This window comes from Oncorhynchus kisutch, unplaced genomic scaffold (genome assembly GCF_002021735.2).
Source record: "Oncorhynchus kisutch isolate 150728-3 unplaced genomic scaffold, Okis_V2 scaffold3257, whole genome shotgun sequence".
Lineage (NCBI taxonomy): Eukaryota > Metazoa > Chordata > Actinopteri > Salmoniformes > Salmonidae > Oncorhynchus > Oncorhynchus kisutch.
Window position 1 is genome coordinate 349,317 of NW_022265202.1, and position 12,412 is coordinate 361,728.

The 12,412-nt window shown below is 43.3% G+C and overlaps 1 protein-coding gene across 3 annotated transcripts in view; it reads left to right on the forward strand.

The window, feature by feature from the left end:
- LOC116352761 (rho GDP-dissociation inhibitor 2) overlaps positions 1-12,412 on the forward strand; it is a 60,884-nt gene that overhangs the window by 23,902 nt on the left and 24,570 nt on the right. For all 3 annotated transcript variants that reach the window (XM_031820347.1, XM_031820348.1, XM_031820346.1), the window contains exons 2-3: positions 6,013-6,186; positions 7,428-7,511. In XM_031820347.1, the coding sequence (XP_031676207.1) occupies positions 6,018-6,186; positions 7,428-7,511 (253 nt within the window). In that variant the 5' untranslated portion in view covers positions 6,013-6,017. The remainder of the gene's footprint in view (positions 1-6,012; positions 6,187-7,427; positions 7,512-12,412) is intronic.

Genomic DNA, 12,412 nt, shown 5'->3' on the forward strand with positions numbered 1-12,412 from the left:
AAATAAATCATCCCCAGCTGCAGGCTGTTGGTTTTTACTGTATTCAGTAGAGAGCCATGATTCCCAGTCCTGACTGTTGGTTTTTACTGTAATTCAGTAGAGAGCCATGATTCCCAGTCCTGACTGTTGGTTTTTACTGTAATTCAGTAGAGAGCCATGATTCCCAGTCCTGACTGTTGGTTTTTACTGTAATTCAGTAGAGAGCCATGATTCCCAGTCCTGACTGTTGGTGTTTACTGTAATTCAGTAGAGAGCCATGATTCCCAGTCCTGACTGTTGGTTTTTACTGTAATTCAGTAGAGAGCCATGATTCCCAGTCCTGACTGTTGGTTGTTACTGTAATTCAGTAGAGAGCCATGATGCCCAGTCCTGACTGTTGGTTTTTACTGTAATTCAGTAGAGAGCCATGATTCCCAGTCCTGACTGTTGGTTTTTATTGTAATTCAGTAGAGAGCCATGATTCCCAGTCCGGACTGTTGGTTGTTACTGTAATTCAGTAGAGAGCCATGATGCCCAGTCCTGACTGTTGGTTTTTACTGTAATTCAGTAGAGAGCCATGATGCCCAGTCCTGACTGTTGGTTTTTACTGTAATTCAGTAGAGAGCCATGATTCCCAGTCCTGACTGTTGGTTTTTACTGTAATTCAGTAGAGAGCCATGATGCCCAGTCCTGACTGTTGGTTTTTACTGTAATTCAGTAGAGAGCCATGATTCCCAGTCCTGACTGTTGGTTTTTACTGTAATTCAGTAGAGAGCCATGATTCCCAGTCCTGACTGTTGGTTTTTACTGTAATTCAGTAGAGAGCCATGATTCCCAGTCCTGACTGTTGGTTGTTACTGTAATTCAGTAGAGAGCCATGATGCCCAGTCCTGACTGTTGGTTTTTACTGTAATTCAGTAGAGAGCCATGATGCCCAGTCCTGACTGTTGGTTTTTACTGTAATTCATAAGAGAGCCATGATTCCCATTCCTGACTGTTGGTTTTTACTGTAATTCAGTAGAGAGCCATGATTCCCAGTCCTGACTGTTGGTTTTTACTGTAATTCAGTAGAGAGCCATGATTCCCAGTCCTGACTGTTGGTTGTTACTGTAATTCAGTAGAGAGCCATGATGCCCAGTCCTGACTGTTGGTTTTTACTGTAATTCAGTAGAGAGCCATGATGCCCAGTCCTGACTGTTGGTTTTTACTGTAATTCATAAGAGAGCCATGATTCCCAGTCCTGACTGTTGGTTTTTACTGTAATTCAGTAGAGAGCCATGATTCCCAGTCCTGACTGTTGGTTTTTACTGTAATTCAGTAGAGAGCCATGATTCCCAGTCCTGACTGTTGGTTTTTACTGTAATTCAGTAGAGAGCCATGATTCCCAGTCCTGACTGTTGGTTTTTACTGTAATTCAGTAGAGAGCCGTGATTCCCAGTCCTGACTGTTAGTTTTTACTGTAATTCAGTAGAGAGCCATGATTCCCAGTCCTGACTGTTGGTTTTTACTGTAATTCAGTAGAGAGCCGTGATTCCCAGTCCTGACTGTTGGTTTTTACTGTAATTCAGTAGAGAGCCATGATTCCCAGTCCTCACTCAAATGTTTATGTTTATGCGAAGCTCCAATGACGTCAATACTTGATTCCCACCACAGTGTGAATCTAACGAAGCTACTCTCCCCCCTCTGACCATACATGGTATTACCCCAAAACTACCCCCCCCCCCTCTGACCATACATGGTATTACCCCAAAACGACTCCCCCCCCCTCTGACCATACATGGTATTACCACAAAGTGTTCTCAGTTGGACTCAGTTACAGTATAGTGACTCAATTAGTGACTCAGTTACAGTGACTCAGTTACATTGACTCAGTTATAGTGACTTGGCTGGATTCAGTCAGTTGGACTCAGTTTAGGACAGTTGGACTCAGTCAGTTGGACTCAGTCAGTTGGACTCAGTCAGTTGGACTCAGTTTAGGTCAGTTGGACTCAGTTTAGGTCAGTTGGACTCAGTCAGTTGGACTCAGTTTAAGTCAGTTGGACTCAGTTTAGGTCAGTTGGACTCAGTTTAGGACAGTTGGACTCAGACAGTTGGACTCAGTTTAGGTCAGTTGGACTCAGTTTAGGTCAGTTGATATAATAACATAATGTCAGTCAGATGATATAATAACATAATGTCAGTCAGTTGATATAATAACAATGTCAGTCAGATGATATAATAACATAATGTCAGTCAGTTGATATAATAACATAATGTTAGTTAGTTGGACTCAGTCAGTTGATATAATAACATAATGTCAGTCAGTTGATATAATAACATAATGTTAGTCAGTTGGACTCAGTCAGTTGATATAATAACATAATGTCAGTCAGATGATATAATAACATAATGTCAGTCAGTTGATATAATAACATAATGTCAGTCAGTTGATATAATAACATAATGTTAGTTTAGGACAGTTGATATAATAACATAATGTTAGTTAGTTAGACTCAGTCAGTTGATATAATAACATAATGTTAGTCAGTTGGACTCAGTCAGTTGATATAATAACATAATGTTAGTTAGTTGGACTCAGTCAGTTGATATAATAACATAATGTCAGTCAGTTGATATAATAACATAATGTCAGTCAGATGGACTCAGTCAGTTGATATAATAACATAATGTCAGTCAGTTGATATAATAACATAATGTCAGTCAGTTGATATAATAACATAATGTCAGTCAGTTGATATAATAACATAATGTCAGTCAGTTGATATAATAACATAATGTCAGTCAGTTGATATAATAACATAATGTTAGTTAGATGGACTCAGTCAGTTGATATAATAACATAATGTCATTCAGTTGATATAATAACATAATGTCAGTCAGATGATATAATAACATAATGTCAGTCAGTTGATATAATAACATAATGTCAGTCAGTTGATATAATAACATAATGTCAGTCAGTTGATATAATAACATAATGTCAGTCAGTTGATATAATAACATAATGTTAGTTAGATGGACTCAGTCAGTTGATATAATAACATAATGTCAGTCAGTTGATATAATAACATAATTTATGCTGTTTATCCAAATCAGCCCGGGTCAAGCACCCCGCCCAAGAGCACATTGACAGATCTCCCACCAAGTTGAATCAGGGATTCTAATTGGCGACCTCCCAACCACCAGGCCACCAAACCATCCAAGGTCCCCCCACAGTTCCCCCCTGAGAGCTGCCCCTCAACCCACAGTCTTTAGTGTTGAAAGCTCCATGCTCTGCCAGCTGAGCCATACAGGACCACTGTTGGACTCCGTTGGACTCAGTTTGAGTCCGTTGTAGTCAGTTGGACTCAGTTGTAGTCAGTAGGACTCAGTCAGTAAGACTTGGTTGTAGTCAGTAGGACTCAGTCAGTAAGACTTGGTTGTAGTCAGTAGGACTGAGTTGTAGTCAGTAGGACTCAGTCAGTAAGACTTGGTTGTAGTCAGTAGGACTCAGTCAGTAAGACTTGGTTGTAGTCAGTAGGACTCAGTCAGTAAGACTTGGTTTTAGTCAGTAGGACTTGGTTGTAGTCAGTAGGACTCAGTCAGTAAGACTTGGTTTTAGTCAGTAGGACTCAGTCAGTAAGACTTGGTTTTAGTCAGTAGGACTTGGTTGTAGTCAGTAGGACTCAGTCAGTAAGACTTGGTTTTAGTCAGTAGGACTCAGTCAGTAAGACTTGGTTTTAGTCAGTAGGACTCAGTCAGTAAGACTTGGTTGTAGTCAGTAGGACTCAGTCAGTAAGACTTGGTTGTCGTCAGTAAGACTGAGTTGTAGTCAGTTGGACTCAGTTGTAGTCAGTCAGCTGTAGGTTGTTTTAGTAATGTTCCACTGTTGATCCTCTTCTACTTCCTCATATTGTGTCGTGTCATGAGGCTTGAGCCATGATGTTTATTGGACAGGAAATAGAGATACAGAAATAGGAAGTAGATCAGCGTCTGATCGCTCCAGCACCCCAGGGCTGTTCTGTTTTTTAAAGGACTGGGCCATTTAACCACTTTCACTTATTCCATGTACTGACTTGAGTTAGTGGATAATTCCTCAAGTGAAACCATTGAAATTAGATACCGGGTGATTCATAGAGGTAATATAGTCATTGTTTATCTTCATGGTATGGACATTATCAGTATGGTGATGTCATTTTATGTAAAAAAATTTTTTACGTGGTTGCCATGGAGACCGAGAGAGAAAGAGCGCAGCTTCTTCGACCCTGGTTGTCTAGGAGACGCTGTAAATAACAGACACTCAGGAGAGAACACACACACACACACACACATCTATCCTCCACGGGGAGTTGACCCCATCTAGACAGGTGGAAGGCATTATGTCATCCTGTAGTGTGTCTGTGTGTGTGTGTTTGTCCGTGTGTGTTTTCAGAGCTGCTCTGTTCTAGATAATTAACCATACAAACAACTCTGTATCCCACCACAAGCTGTTAAACATGCTAACCCCTTACAGTACTCTGTTCACTGTAAGTAACCTGTAGTAACAACAGGGTGATAAAATGAAGATCCTACACCTGTAGCAACAACAGGGAGATCAAATGAAGATCCTACATCTGTAACCTGTAGTAACAACAGGGTGATCAAATGAAGATCCTACATCTGTAACCTGTAGTAACAACAGGGTGATCAAATGAAGATCCTACATCTGTAACCTGTAGTAACAACAGGGTGATCAAATGAAGATCCTACATCTGTAACCTGTAATAACAACAGGGTGATCAAATGAAGATCCTACATCTGTAACCTGTAGTAACAACAGGGTGATCAAATGAAGATCCTACATCTGTAGCAACAACAGGGAGATCAAATGAAGATCCTACATCTGTAGTAACAACAGGGTGATCAAATGAAGATCCTACATCTGTAACCTGTAGTAACAACAGGGTGATCAAATGAAGATCCTACACCTGTAAACTGTAGCAACAACAGGGAGATCAAATGAAGATCCTACATCTGTAGCAACAACAGGGAGATCAAATGAAGATCCTACATCTGTAACCTGTAGCAACAACAGGGAGATCAAATTAAGATCCTACATTGGTAACCTGTAATAACAACAGGTAGATCAAATGAAGATCCTACATCTGTAGCAACAACAGGGAGATCAAATGAAGATCCTACATCTGTAACCTGTAGCAACAACAGAGAGATCAAATTAAGATCCTACATCTGTAACCTATAGTAACAACAGGGTGATCAAATGAAAATCCTACATCTGTAGCAACAACAGGGAGATCAAATGAAGATCCTACATCTGTAACCTGTAGCAACAACAGGGAGATCAAATGAAGATCCTACACCTGTAATAACAACCGGGAGATCAAATTAAGATCCTACATCTGTAGCAACAACATGGAGATCAAATGAAGATCCTACACCTGTAATAACAACTGGGAGATCAAATTAAGATCCTACATCTGTAGCAACAACATGGAGATCAAATGAAGATCCTACATCTGTAGCAACAACAGGGTGATCAAATGAAGATCCTACATCTGTAACCTGTAATAACAACTGGGAGATCAAATGAAGATCCTACATCTGTAGCAACAACAGGGAGATCAAATGAAGATCCTACACCTGTAACCTGTAGCAACAACAGGTAGATAAAATGAAGATCCTACACCTGTAGCAACAACAGGGAGATCAAATGAAGATCCTACATCTGTCACCTATAGCAACAACAGGGAGATCAAATGAAGATCCTACATCTGTCACCTATAGCAACAACAGGGAGATCAAATGAAGATCCTACATCTGTAGCAACCACAGGGAGATCAAATGAAGATCCTACATCTGTAGCAACAACAGGGTGATCAAATGAAAATCCTACATCTGTAGCAACAACAGGGTGATCAAATGAAGGAGAGAGAGAGAGAGAGAGAGAGAGAGAGAGAGAGAGAGAGAGAGAGAGAGAGAGAGAGAGATAGAGATAGAGATAGATAGATAGATGCAGGGTCTCTGATTGTGTTGATACCCTGTGTTCCCATGCAGGTTTGATGGCGGATAAGGAGGAGAAGCCTGTGGGAGAGGAGGACGATGAGACAGACCTGAACTACACTCCACCAGCCCAGAAGAGCCTGCAGGAGATACAGGAACTAGACAAGGATGATGAGAGTCTCAGGAAATACAAACAGACTCTACTAGGAGCTGGACCAGTGGTGGCAGGTCAGTGTGTGTATAACTGTGGTCAGTGTGTGTTACTGTGGTCAGTGTCTTACTGTGGCCAGTGTGTTACTGTGGTCTGTGTGTTACTGTGGTCAGTGTGTTACTGTGGTCAGTGTGTTACTGTGGTCAGTGTGTTACTGTGGTCAGTGTGTTACTGTGGTCAGTGTGTATAACTGTGGTCAGTGTGTATAACTGTGGTCAGTGTGTATAACTGTGGTCAGTGTGTTACTGTGGTCAGTGTGTTACTGTGGTCAGTGTCTTACTGTGTTACTGTGGTCAGTGTGTTACTGTGGTCAGTGTCTTACTGTGTTACTGTGGCCAGTGTGTTACTGGCCACAGTAAGAGACCACAGTAATGTTGGTACTGGGCCCTGCATCAGAGACCACAGTAATGTTGGTACTGGGCCCTGCATCAGAGACCACAGTAATGTTGGTACTGGGCCCTGCATCAGAGACCACAGTAATGTTGGTACTGGGCCCTGCATCAGAGACCACAGTAATGTTGGTACTGGGCCCTGCATCAGAGACCACAGTAATGTTGGTACTGGGCCCTGCATCAGAGACCACAGTAATGTTGGTACTGGGCCCTGCATCAGAGACCACAGTAATGTTGGTACTGGGCCCTGCATCAGAGACCACAGTAATGTTGGTACTGGACCCTGCATCAGAGACCACAGTATCATCCTGGTATCTAGTTGATTCATCCTGGTATCTAGTTGATTCATCCTGGTATCTAGTTGATTCATCCTGGTATCTAGTTGATTCATCCTGGTATCTAGTTGATTCATCCTGGTATCTAGTTGATTCATCCTGGTATCTAGTTGATTCATCCTGGTATCTAGTTGATTCATCCTGGTATCTAGTTGATTCATCCTGGTATCTAGTTGATTCATCCTGGTATCTAGTTGATTCATCCTGGTATCTAGTTGATTCATCCTGGTATCTAGTTGATTCATCCTGGTATCTAGTTGATTCATCCTGGTATCTAGTTGATTCATCCTGGTATCTAGTCGATTCATCCTGGTATCTAGTTGATTCATCCTGGTATCTAGTTGATTCATCCTGGTATCTAGTTGATTCATCCTGGTATCTGGTGTTACTGCTGCTTTAATAATAGCTATAACTCAATATTATCAACAAGAACACACACACACACACACACACACACACACACACACACACACACACACACACACACACACACACACCCTCTCTGAACCATCTCTGTGTGTGTTTTTTCAGACCTGACCATTCCCAATGTCCAGGTCACCAGACTGACCCTGATGTGTGACCAAGCACCTGGCCCCATCACCATGGACCTCTCAGGTAAATACCACTCCTTTATCCCTATCCATCCTTTTCTCTATCATATCTCACCACTATCTCTCAATCCTCCATCCCTCTCCTGCCCTCACTATCTCTCCATCTCTCTATCCCTCTCCTGCCCTCACTATCTCTCTATCCCTCTCCTGCCCTCACTATCTCTCCATCTCTCCAGCCCTCTCCTGCCCTCACTATCTCTCCATCCCTCCATCCCTCTCTTTCTCTCACTATCTCATCCCTCTCCTGCCCTCACTATCTCTCTATCCCTCTCCTGCCCTCACTATCTCTCCATCTCTCCATCCCTCTCCTGCCCTCACTATCTCTCCATCCCTCTCCTGCCCTCACTATCTCTCCATCCCTATCTCTCCATCCTCTATCCCTCTCCTGCCCTCACTATCTCTCCATCCCTCCATCCCTCTCTTTCTCTCACTATCTCATCCCTCTCCTGCCCTCACTATCTCTCTATCCCTCTCCTGCCCTCACTATCTCTCCATCTCTCCATCCCTCTCCTGCCCTCACTATCTCTCCATCCCTCTCCTGCCCTCACTATCTCTCCATCCCTATCTCTCCATCCTCTATCCCTCTCCTGCCCTCACTATCTCTCCATCCCTCCATCCCTCTCTTTCTCTCACTATCTCCATCCCTCTCCTGCACTCACTATCTCTCCATCCTCCATCCCTCTCTTTCCCTCACTATCTCTCCATCCTCCATCCCTCTCTTTCCCTCACTATCTCTCCATCCCTCTCTTTCCCTCACTATCTCTCCATCTCTCTCCTGCCCTCACTCTCTCCATCCCTCTCCTGCCCTCACTATCTCTCCATCCTCCATCCCTCTCTTTCCCTCAATATCTCTCCATCCTCCAGTGTAGTGGGATGATGCTCCAATATGAATGAATTCAGTGTAGTGGGATGAGTCTCCAATGTGAATTAATTCAGTGTAGTGGGATGAGGCTCCAATATGAATGAATTCAGCGTAGTGGGATGAGGCTCCAATATGAATGAATTCAGTGTAGTGGGATGAGTCTCCAATGTGAATTAATTCAGTGTAGTGGGATGAGGCTCCAATATGAATGAATTCAGTGTAGTGGGATGAGGCTCCAATATGAATGAATTCAGTGTAGTGGGATGAGTCTCCAATGTGAATGAATTCAGTGTAGTGGGATGAGGCTCCAATATGAATGAATTCAGTGTAGTGGGATGAGGCTCCAATATGAATGAATTCAGTGGTGGGATGAGTCTCCAATGTGAATTAATTCAGTGTAGTGGGATGAGGCTCCAATATGAATGAATTCAGCGTAGTGGGATGAGGCTCCAATATGAATGAATTCAGTGTAGTGGGATGAGTCTCCAATGTGAATTAATTCAGTGTAGTGGGATGAGGCTCCAATATGAATGAATTCAGCGTAGTGGGATGAGGCTCCAATATGAATGAATTCAGTGTAGTGGGATGAGTCTCCAATGTGAATGAATTCAGTGTAGTGGGATGAGGCTCCAATATGAATGAATTCAGTGTAGTGGGATGAGGCTCCAATATGAATGAATTCAGTGGTGGGATGAGTCTCCAATGTGAATTAATTCAGTGTAGTGGGATGAGGCTCCAATATGAATGAATTCAGTGGTGGGATGAGTCTCCAATGTGAATTAATTCAGTGTAGTGGGATGAGGCTCCAATATGAATGAATTCAGTGTGGTGGGATGAGGCTCCAATATGAATGAATTCAGTGTAGTGGGATGAGGCTCCAATATGAATGAATTCAGTGTAGTGGGATGAGGCTCCAATATGAATGAATTCAGTGTAGTGGGATGAGGCTCCAATATGAATGAATTCAGTGTAGTGGGATGAGGCTCCAATATGAATGAATTCAGTGTAGTGGGATGAGGCTCCAATATGAATGAATTCAGTGGTGGGATGAGTCTCCAATGTGAATTAATTCAGTGTAGTGGGATGAGGCTCCAATATGAATGAATTCAGTGGTGGGATGAGTCTCCAATGTGAATTAATTCAGTGTAGTGGGATGAGGCTCCAATATGAATGAATTCAGTGTGGTGGGATGAGGCTCCAATATGAATGAATTCAGTGTAGTGGGATGAGGCTCCAATATGAATGAATTCAGTGTAGTGGGATGAGGCTCCAATATGAATGAATTCAGTGTAGTGGGATGAGGCTCCAATATGAATGAATTCAGTGTAGTGGGATGAGGCTCCAATATGAATGAATTCAGTGTAGTGGGATGAGGCTCCAATATGAATGAATTCAGTGTAGTGGGATGAGGCTCCAATATGAATGAATTCAGTGTAGTGGGATGAGGCTCCAATATGAATGAATTCAGTGTAGTGGGATGAGGCTCCAATATGAATGAATTCAGTGTAGTGGGATGAGGCTCCAATATGAATGAATTCAGTGTAGTGGGATGAGGCTCCAATATGAATGAATTCAGTGTAGTGGGATGAGTCTCCAATGTGAATGAATTCAGTGTAGTGGGATGAGTCTCCAATGTGAATGAATTCAGTGTAGTGGGATGAGGCTCCAATATGAATGAATTCAGTGTAGTGGGATGAGGCTCCAATATGAATGAATTCAGTGTAGTGGGATGAGGCTCCAATATGAATGAATTCAGCGTAGTGGGATGAGGCTCCAATATGAATGAATTCAGTGGTGGGATGAGTCTCCAATGTGAATTAATTCAGTGTAGTGGGATGAGGCTCCAATATGAATGAATTCAGTGTGGTGGGATGAGGCTCCAATATGAATGAATTCAGTGTAGTGGGATGAGGCTCCAATATGAATGAATTCAGTGTAGTGGGATGAGGCTCCAATATGAATGAATTCAGTGTAGTGGGATGAGGCTCCAATATGAATGAATTCAGTGTAGTGGGATGATGCTCCAATATGAATGAATTCAGTGTAGTGGGATGAGGCTCCAATATGAATGAATTCAGTGTAGTGGGATGAGGCTCCAATATGAATGAATTCAGTGTAGTGGGATGAGGCTCCAATATGAATGAATTCAGTGTAGTGGGATGAGGCTCCAATATGAATGAATTCAGTGTAGTGGGATGAGGCTCCAATATGAATGAATTCAGTGTAGTGGGATGAGGCTCCAATATGAATGAATTCAGTGTAGTGGGATGAGGCTCCAATATGAATGAATTCAGTGTAGTGGGATGAGGCTATGTATGGTTTTGCTCCATTGTTATTCTGGGATGGAGAAAGACCCTGTCTCTTTGTGTGTGTGTGTGTGTATCTGTCTCTCTGCTTCTCTCTGTGTGTGTGTGGGGGGGTGTGTGTGTGGGTGTGTGTATCTGTCTCCCTGTCTCTTTGTGTGTGTGGGTGTGGGTGTGTGTGTGTATCTGTCTCTCTGTCTCTCTGTGTGTGTGTGTGTGTGTGTCAGGGGACAGCTCAGCATGATAATGTAGGTTTAACGCCCCATCCTGCAGAGCCATGATGATGTCATCCTCCCACAGAGCAGGGAAGTGTGGAGGACCATCAATCTGTGTGTGGTGTCGTGTGTGTGGTGTCTGGTGTGTGTCTGGTGTGTGTGGTGTGTGTGTGGTGTCTGGTGGTGTCTGGTGTGTGTGGTGTCTGATGTGTGTGGTGTCTGGTGTGTGTGGTTTGTGTGTCTGGTGTGTGTGTGTCTGGTGTGTGTGTCTGGTGTGTGTGGTGTCTGGTGTGTGGTGTCTGGTGTGTGTGTTGTCTGGTGTCTGGTGTTTGTGTGTGTTTGTGTGTGTTCTCATGTGGATGACTAGTGTGGGTGGGTGATTGTAAGGGTGGGTGGGTGATTGTAAGGGTGGGTGGGTGGGTATTGTAAGGGTGGGTGGGTATTGTAAGGGTGTGTGGGTATTGTAAGGGTGGGTGGGTATTGTAAGGGTGGGTGGGTGATTGTAAGGGTGGGTGGGTGGGTATTGTAAGGGTGGGTATTGTAAGGGTGGGTGGGTGGGTGATTGGAAGGGTGGGTGGGCAGGTGATTGGAAGGGTGGGTGGGTATTGTAAGGGTGGGTGGGTATTGTAAGGGTGGGTATTGTAAGGGTGGGTGGGTGATTGGAAAGGTGGGTGGGTATTGTAAGGGTGGGTGGGTATTGTAAGGGTGGGTGTTGTATTAGTGGGTATTGTATTAGTGGGTATTGTATTGGTGGGTATTGTATTAGTGGGTATTGTATTGGTGGGTATTGTAAGGGTGGGTATTGTAAGGGTGGGTGGGTATTGTAAGGGTGGGTATTGTAAGGGTGGGTGGGTGATTGTAAGGGTGGGTTGGTATTGTATTAGTGGGTATTGTAAGGGTGGGTATTGTAAGGGTGGGTGGGTGATTGTAAGGGTGGGTTGGTATTGTATTAGTGGGTATTGTAAGGGTGGGTATTGTATTAGTGGGTGGGTGGGTGGTTATTGTATTAGTGGGTGTGTGGGTATTGTATTGGTGGGTGTGGAGGGGCTTCCCTTGAATGAGACGATATCTAAGTATACACCACTATCTTCTCTTTCACAAAGGACAACCAACACACACACACACACACACACACACACATACAAACAAACTGAGACTGAGACAAATGGGAAAGGTCACCTGGTTGCTAGGTGATAGAACCATCTGAGAGAGAGAGAGAGAGAAACAGAGAGAGAGGTACACAGAGATAGAGGCAGAGAGAGAGAGATACATAGAGAGAGAGAGACCGAGAGCAGCGTCTGTGACTGTTCCCTACAACATGTATAAGCTAGCACAGTAGCATAGAGAGACCGATGATGCCATGTAGATACTTCATAGAGTTGGTTTAACTAACGTTGGACCAGAGCTAGCCCTTCATCATGACATCATTACATTATACAGTACATAATGCCGCCTAGAGTTTGAGAGCGAGACCAACATTTGAATTAAAATACGTTTTTGTAGTTTAAAAAAACAAACATGTGTA